Here is a 9,130-nt window from a genome sequence, read left to right on the forward strand (position 1 = left end):
TTATTATTATTTTTTCATATTTTTCATATCTTCTTTTTAATTTCCCGCTAAGAAAATTGAAATATTTCGTAAATCGAGTTTTTGACAGATGTTGACGTTTTCACGTTCTAGGAAGTCCGTATGCATAAATTTTCATAAAAGTAAAACAGCAATAAAAAAATGAAGGAACGTTGGAATTAAAATAATAAATAGCCATAAACCATCTAGGAAAAAATTCGCATCGAATGGTGGTAGTTTCATGTCGATACGATCAGTGGTTTAAGCGTGAAAGAGCCTCAAACGAACACCATTTTCTTTTTATATATATAGATTATAATGTGAAAATGAAACACCAGCAAATTTGTTTATTGACTGTCTTCCATAGATAAAAATAAACTTATATATTGAGAGTCTTCCTAATTTGTAAATGTATCAATTTTACCTATACTTGATCTGTGCGTGATATCGATATGTTTAATGTTATTGTTATCATAAAAACACAAAGACCAAAGTTTTTATTATTCCTTTGTAATAATCTCAATGTTAGTCAATAAATTAATCAGAACTGTTTTTTTGGTACGCGGATGTGTTTATTCAATATTTAAATAATTTTTTTTTTATTGTAGGACATTTATTAGATTTTAGACAAGGAGAATAATAAATTATTTTAAAAAATCATGGTTCTGATTATTGTAACAATTACTGATTTCATGTATATAATTATAAACATTATTTTATAACAATTTTCAAACCGTATATGAAAATTCAATGTATATTTTTCTAGTTAAGGATTACAAATACTTGGAGTTACAGCAAAATGGCTTGTACTGGAGAAACATGTAGTGACCTTACAAGAAATATATCTTATTTAAGTCAAGAAGATGCTGCAGCTTTAGATCAGGACTTATTCAATGAATATAAGTTTAGTGTAGATCAACTTATGGAATTAGCTGGATTAAGTGTTGCAACAGCAGTAGCCAAAGTCTATCCAGTGACTTCGTAAGATACTATTTAAAGATCCACTACTTTATTTATTTACTTAATCAACTGCAATAACTTATTTAGTAGAATTTATATCTTTTTACAGTTGTAATACAGCACTAATTGTTTGTGGACCAGGCAATAATGGTGGTGATGGGTTGGTAGCTGCTCGACACTTGACATTATTTGGCTATTCTGTAGCAGTATACTATCCAAAAAGAACTCCTAAACCCTTATATGATAATTTGTTATGGCAATGTGAGAAGTTTGGGGTTAATATTGTGGATAACCTCCCTCCATCTAATGAATTGAAGAATCATTACAAATTGGTTGTAGATGCATTATTTGGATTTAGTTTTAAACCTCCAGTGAGAGATGCATTAAAACCAGCATTAGATGCCTTAATTTACTCTGGATTACCTGTTTGTAGGTTTGTAGTTAGAGTTTACAACTAAAAGAAATTACATTTTGGTGTCTATGAAACCATAGGTTTTAGCTAAATTAAACATAATACATAACATGAATTAAATAAGACTAAGAATATAACATTTAAATAAGTATTAACATGAAAGTTGGTATTATGGTATTAGATAGGTGGTATTTAGATATTAAAAATGTTTTATTTTTATTTTAGTGTGGATATCCCAAGTGGATGGGATGTAGAAACAGGTCCAGATTCAGATTCTGCATTGAAGCCAACATTAATTATTTCCCTATCTGCGCCAAAGAAATGTGCAAAGCCAGAATTTATCAAAAATGCTCGACATTTTTTGGGTGGCAGATTCCTTCCTCCTGCTATTTTACAAAAATATAACTTGACTCTCCCTCCGTACTCTAATCAAGATCAAGTTGTTGAATTAAGCTAAATTATTATGTAATTTATTTTATTGTGATTTCATAATTTATTTAAATTAAGAAGCAGTACACAATATATATACTGCTCTGAATCCTAATTCTGATTTTTATTTTATTTTAATAAAATAAACTATAAATATTAGATGTTTGATTTATTTTATAAACGTACCTTTGAAAAAAATTTAAAATATTAGTTTATGAACGCACATTTATTTAGGCATAAAATCTAGAGTAGATAGAATGCACCATAGACAATATCTGTCAAGTTATGATTTTCGCGGTATTTTTCGCCGCTGTCAGCGAAATCCGGCGTCTTGCTGTCATTCGTTTTGTAAGCGGTCAGCAACTCCAGTTGGAATTATTTATTCTCAACGGCTATTGATATTTTAACATTATAAAGTTTAACAATAGACGTAAGTACTTATTTAAAGTGATTTATACTGTAGTAGTAAAAAAATATTACCAAACTTTCTTACATTTTCTGTTACGGCTTTACACGTCCATTACCGCGTTGCGAAATGACGACTTAGACAATATTTCTTCTATTACAGAAACAAAATGTTCGAAGCACGCTTACTTAAAAGCTCTATTTTAAAGAAAGTCTTAGAAGCAATCAAAGATCTTCTCACTCAGGCCACATTTGACTGCGATGACAATGGAATCCAACTGCAGGTATGCACTGGTTTAAAAAATGTACAAATTAATCTTAGGATTTAAATACAGAATTTGCAAATTTTAAAAGCGCCATCTAATATGGTTGTTCAATTTTTAATTGGTATATGGCTAAAATAGTAGTCAAATGTACACTTGCTATACAAATGGACAGCAACAAAGTAAAAGTTTGCTCAGATAGTGCTATAAATGATGCATTTGAAGCAAATATATAATTCCCAAAGTCTTAAATTTTTTTTTACAGGCTATGGACAACTCCCATGTTGCATTAGTATCACTGTTATTAAGGGCAGATGGATTCGACAAGTACCGATGTGATAGAAATGTAACAATGGGCATGAATCTTGGCAGGTATGCTTAACACAATATTTTCGGAATGCATACATTTATTTTTTTTACTTTAAAATAAAGGTCATCATTTATTAACATTTAAAACAGGAACTGGCCTTAAAATAAAGCAAAGTTCTTAAATTATGTAATTGGTATTAACTACCTAATTGTTAACATAAGATCTACAACTCCTGCTGAGTAGTCGTTCGAATCTTTTGCTGAGTGGACGTGTGCACGGAGTCATTGCTAAGTTAATTTATTTATTGTCATTTGGAACTCGAACTTATTAGCTGGTTACTACGGCTCAAATGGTTTACAATTAGCATTTTGTTTTTGTGCTGTTTTGCTTATTACACCAAGGACAAAAAAATCGCGAGTGTAGTGCACAGCGGCCCCCCTCACCACCTCGAGGGAAGGAAACAGAAACTATTTTTTAGCCTGCTTACACCAATAGGCAAGTATAGTCTAGTAACGAGTCAACACGCACATATTTTATAATGAGTGTTTTGCGTTCACCAACACATGCAAGTGGCGGTTCACAACCGGACTTGTCAAAGTTGCGTAGTATGGAAGCGGACTATATAACAAATCGCAAACGAAAACAACCACTTGATCATGAATGCAAGTGTTTAAACGAAATCAAGTCTGTACGTTCCGAATTGTCCCACATAATATCACTCTTAGAGAAAAATAATGAATCAAATGAGCAAATCATGAACAAAATGCAGAACAGTATTGCTGAGGTAAAAAATCAGATAACGGAAATTAGATCATCAAATGAGCAAACAAGAATAATAATTCATGAAAATATTTCGGAAATAAAATCTCAAATAAATGAAATAAAAGGATCTTCATCTAGTATTCACAAAGAACATACTGAAATTAAAAAACAAATGAGTCAATTAGAGAAGAAACTTATTTTAGGAGAAAATAAAATCAATACTTTAGAAACCAGTGTGAAAAAAATGAGTCTTACTGAACCCCAGACATCTTCAAAGCTTATCCAACCAATGTTTAGCGAAGAATTGATTCAAGAAGTAAACGAACGAAATAAAAGAAAGAAAAACATCATTATGGTTGGGCTACCAGAACAAAATACCAATAATTTAAGAGAAAATATGCTTCAAGACGAAACCGATATATTAAATATATTCCGAGCACTTACAGAAGATGTTCCGAAACCGATAAAAATTATTAGGTTAGGCAAATATAATCCAACGAAAATTCGTCGAGTTAAGGTATTCTATAACTCTTCAGACACAGTCAAATTTCTTCTTCAAAACAAAAGTAAGCTGCCTTCAACAATACAAATTTTCTCAGACCAAACTCCAGCACAGCAAAAATTCCTAAAAAACTTAAAAGAAGAATTGCTCCGACGCCAAAGTAATGGCGAAACAGACATAACAATAAAATATAAAAACGGAACACCATTAATAATAAAAAATTCATCAAAAAACTGATAATTAAAGAGGCAATAGCGAATGTAAACACATATCAAGTGCTCGACAGCTACAACGACATACAAAAAACTAATTTCAGACTGTCATTCTTTTATCTAAATGCTCGAAGTATTTGCAAACAAGGAAAGTTTGATGAACTACAATGCGTGCTCAAATCGTTCTCGACAACTATACACATAATATTACTAACTGAAACCTGGATCAAAAATGAGAAACAGGCTTGCGAACTAAAACTACCAAATTACACACACTATTACAATTTTCGTACAGATACAATTGGTGGTGGAGTTTCTATATATGTTCATAACAGTCTTGAGCACAACTTGTCAGAATCAATCTACCAGGATGGAAATAATTATCTTTGGGTACAATTAAAAAGATATAAAATAGAAGTAGGTGTCATCTATTACCCTGGTAATACTAACTACAATCAATTCCTTGAAGCATACACTCAACAGCTTCGAAGAAAACGCAGAGCTATAGTTTTTGGAGATTTCAATACAGATTTATTAACTAAAAACACTAAATCTAAGCAGTACATTGAACTTATGAACGAAATTGGATATACAATACTCAATAAAATATCTAAAAAGTATTCCACAAGGGATTCAACAACACGAAAATCTATATTAGATCACGCTACAACGAACTTAATAAAAGATCACTTTCACATGGCTTTAATGGAATCTTCTATGTCAGACCATAAACATATATATGTAGAGTTAAAAACTGTCAAGATTCTGAAGAAAGAAATTATCGAGTACCAAGCGATCGATTACGAAAAATTGGGAAAATTAACAACAACTCTTGGACTTGACGAAGATAATGATGACTACAAGATACTGGAAAATTCTATTATAGATCACGTAAACAACTGTAAAATAATCAAAAAGAAAATACTTAACGAACCTCAAAAGGATTGGATTAATAATGATTTAATCAGCGAAATAAACCAAAGAAATAAACTATGGATAAAATTAAAAAACATGCGTGACTGTGAAACTACAAAGCAAGAATTCGAAGACTATAAAAACTATGTTTGTAAACGCATTAGGGATACCAAAGATGCCTATTACTTTCAAAAATTCATAAAATTAAAAAATAATCCGAAAAAAATGTGGAACCTTGTAAATGACCTAGCAAAAAATAAAACAAATACTAGCTGTGGGCCTTCGAAAATTATAATAAATTCTATCGAAATTACTAATAAAAACAATATTTGTGAGGAATTTAACCGATACTTCACTGGAATAGGTAAAATTCTGGCTGACGAAATACCAAAAACCTATCATGATAATTTTTCAAAAGCTTTACCTTCAACTAAACAGTCTACAAACTTGATGATTCTAGAACCATGTAGTAGTGACGAAATTTTAAAAGTAATAAATAATTTGGATACACATTGTAGTGCAGGCCTGGACGGTATTAGCACAAAATCTATAAAATGTATAAAAGATCATATTGCTAAAAACCTATCTAAATGTTTTAACAAATTATTAGAAATTGGAGAATTCCCAGACTCTCTAAAAATAGCTAAAGTTACTCCCATTTTTAAATCTGGATCTAAAACTAACACTGGAAACTATAGACCAATCTCGGTGCTACCCATAATAAGTAAAATACTTGAAAAGATACTATATAACCGTCTTACAAAGTATCTAACGTCTATAAATTTTTTATTTGAACGACAGTATGGTTTTAGACCAAAAAGTAATACATTAACTGCAACTATTGACTTAATTACTAAAATTAGGACCAACATAGATAATAAAAACATTACGTTAGGTGTATTTATTGATTTAAAAAAAGCATTTGATACTGTAAGCCATAAACTATTACTACAAAAGCTTGAATGCATTGGAATCAAAGGCACAGCTCTCAAAATTTTTCAATCATATTTAAAAAATCGATTTCAGGTAGTTAAAATAGATAATACTCAGAGTAAACCGTTGCCTATCGAATACGGCGTTCCACAGGGTTCTATTTTGGGTCCATTACTCTTTCTTATTTATATAAATAACTTGCATGAAATTGGATTAAACGGTCACCTTACTTTATATGCAGATGATACGTGTTTATTTTACTTTGGCAGTTCAATCAAAGATATCTTCAGCAGAGCCCAAGAAGACCTTAATCTACTCTTCACTTGGTTTCAATATAATTTACTCACTGTCAACGCGTCGAAATCATGCTACATTATATTTAAATCTAAAAATAAAAAAGTTTTACCTCATGATCCATTACAAATAAATAACACGGTCATAGAAGAAAAAAGTACGGAAAAATATCTCGGTCTTAGAATGGATAGCGGTTTGACGTGGAATACACAAATTGAGCACATCAGATCTAAGCTCTGCTCACTTATGGGATCACTTCGACACATTGCTCGGTGTATCACACGTCAGGTACGTTACACCATCTACAACTCGTTGGTCAAGCCACATCTACTTTATTTAATTGAAGTATGGGGCAGCGCCGCTAAAACTAAATTAATAAATATTCAAGTATTACAAAATAAAATTATAAAAATACTGTTCCACTATAATTATCTTGCACCTACCATAAATATATATCGAGACACAAACATAATGAATCTAAAACAACTTTATATTTATCACACATGTATTCTTGTAAAAAAAATTATAACAAGTTCTCTCCATACTAGTTTAGCTTTCTCCAAACCGCCACGTGTACGAAGTATGCGTCGAACGAGTTATCTTGCATTACCTAAAGTACGTACGAACTACGGCAAAAAAATGTTTACCTACGAAGGCGCACAGCTGTATAATAAACTACCCACATATATAAAAAATATTACTTCTATCAATTCATTCAAATCGAAGCTAAGTGAATATGTTAAACAAAATTACTTTTAAATTCATTTCTTATTACTTACTTATTACTTACTTTTAATTCATATTTCTTTGTTTACTTTTATTTTTTAAATTTATTGCATGTACGGCTATATTTTATTGTGATTATTTTAAGAACGACTACAATGTTATGTTATCTAGAGTATTATTCTCATGTAAGTGACATTTGTTGTCTTTTTTGAGAAATAAAGTCTTTAAACCTAACTCTATCCCCAGGGCAATATTTAACAACTCTAGACCTTAATTTGTATGGTTTAGTGATGCTGAAAGGTCAGCACATTTTATTGCATTATAGAAAATTGTACTTGTTTATGAAAAAACAAAACATAACATTTCTTTTCATATAATTAGTTTCTGATAGTTAATTACAGGGTTTTAATAATTCAAGTAACTTCTTTATACCCTAAAATTGTAATATAATGATATTCTTTATGCCCTTATTATCTAACAAATATCTAAGCTTTTTAAGTATTAAAATTCATATTTAAGAATAAAGGCTAATATTATTATTTTATATAATGTATATATAAAATTTATAATGTTGCAGTATGACAAAGATCTTAAAATGTGCTGGGGACAAAGATACGGTTACTATGAAGGCCCAAGACAATGCTGATACAGTTACATTTGTCTTTGAAAGTCCAAACCAAGAAAAAGTTTCTGACTATGAAATGAAACTTATGAATCTGGATCTAGAGCATTTAGGTATGTTTGCTTCGCTATAATATGTATATACATATATCTTATAAGAGGGATGTATCCTTTAGTACAATTTTGGTATCATTAATTGTTTTTTTTTTTTTAATTTTTCTACAGGTATACCTGAGACTGAGTATAGCTGCACAATTCGTATGCCCAGTGCAGAGTTTGCACGCATGTGTCGAGATCTGTCACAGTTTGGAGAATCCATTGTTATCTCATGCACCAAAGAAGGTTCGTAAAATGTTGTATTCAATTTTCAATGATTGATCTTTTATTTATTAACATGCATAATATTGTTATATTAAGCCAATATGCAGTATAAAGTTTCAGTGAGACGTGCCTTCATTTTTTTTTTTCCAATAGGTGGTCAGGCCACTTAACAAAATATATTCTATTTACAGGTGTAAAGTTCTCAACAAGTGGTGACATTGGTTCTGCTAACATAAAGTTAGCTCAGACAGCATCAATAGACAAGGAAGACGAAGCTGTCATTATAGAAATGGACGAGCCTGTCACACTTACCTTTGCTTGTCAATACCTCAACTATTTCACAAAGGCCACTTCACTCAGTCCTCAGGTGATTATTTTAATTAAATATCCACTTTAAGGATACTAGTTAAATTAGAGTCCTCTTTAAATCCTTCAATGGCCTATCCATTGATCTTTTTAGACAAACAGGTAATTCAAATTATATGGCAATAAGTGGATTTCTATAACAATGAGACAATAGAATGGGTCTTAGGATGAGATTCAGAATGAGACTTAGCACTAAGGATGACATAATAGCTTACATAATCTGCTTGAATTGCCTGTTTCTTTACAATATTTACTTTCGTTTTGTACACACAAAGCATGGTCTTGGTCCACAAGTGATTTGAACTCGCAATTTCAAGTTTAAAAGTCACACGCTTATACCACTAGACCAACACTGCTCTGAATAAAATTGAGTACAAATTTTTATTATTCCTCTCAGGTACAACTATCAATGTCAGCCGATGTACCTTTAGTTGTGGAATACCGTATCCCAGATATTGGACATATCCGTTACTACTTAGCTCCTAAGATTGAGGAAGATGATAACTAGACGACCATCGTGTTCAAGGCTGATACCGCTGTCATTCCACTAAATACAAATCATATAATTCACAAAGTTAATTCATAATAAATGGAAACCGTGATTTCCTCTTTTATAAGCTTCTTTGTGAACCTTATTCAATAGTACTAAGATATCAATACCGCAGTGCCTATTATTGTGTAAGATAATAAAACAATTTTTGT

General features: G+C 31.0%; 2 protein-coding genes across 3 annotated transcripts; both read left to right on the forward strand.

The window, feature by feature from the left end:
• Positions 1-418: 418 nt before the first annotated feature.
• LOC125056950 (NAD(P)H-hydrate epimerase) lies at positions 419-2,228 on the forward strand. Of its 2 annotated transcripts, none has more exons than XM_047660325.1 (4): positions 419-521; positions 764-978; positions 1,067-1,390; positions 1,595-2,228. In XM_047660325.1, exons 1-4 carry the CDS (start codon positions 450-452, stop codon positions 1,824-1,826), a joined length of 843 nt encoding a protein of 280 aa, XP_047516281.1. In that variant the 5' UTR covers positions 419-449; the 3' UTR covers positions 1,827-2,228. The 2 variants fall into 2 exon arrangements, with proteins under 2 accessions (XP_047516281.1, XP_047516282.1); XM_047660326.1 differs by having other exon boundaries at positions 445-555.
• LOC125056951 (proliferating cell nuclear antigen) lies at positions 2,113-9,128 on the forward strand. The gene is made up of 7 exons (XM_047660327.1): positions 2,113-2,228; positions 2,367-2,487; positions 2,732-2,838; positions 7,698-7,855; positions 7,967-8,083; positions 8,254-8,429; positions 8,826-9,128. The coding sequence occupies exons 2-7, from the start codon at positions 2,374-2,376 to the stop codon at positions 8,934-8,936; spliced, it is 783 nt and encodes a 260-aa protein (XP_047516283.1). The 5' UTR covers positions 2,113-2,228; positions 2,367-2,373; the 3' UTR covers positions 8,937-9,128.
• Positions 9,129-9,130: the final 2 nt, after the last annotated feature.

Source organism: Pieris napi, chromosome 15, assembly GCF_905475465.1.
Source record: "Pieris napi chromosome 15, ilPieNapi1.2, whole genome shotgun sequence".
NCBI classification, from domain to species: Eukaryota; Metazoa; Arthropoda; class Insecta; order Lepidoptera; family Pieridae; genus Pieris; species Pieris napi.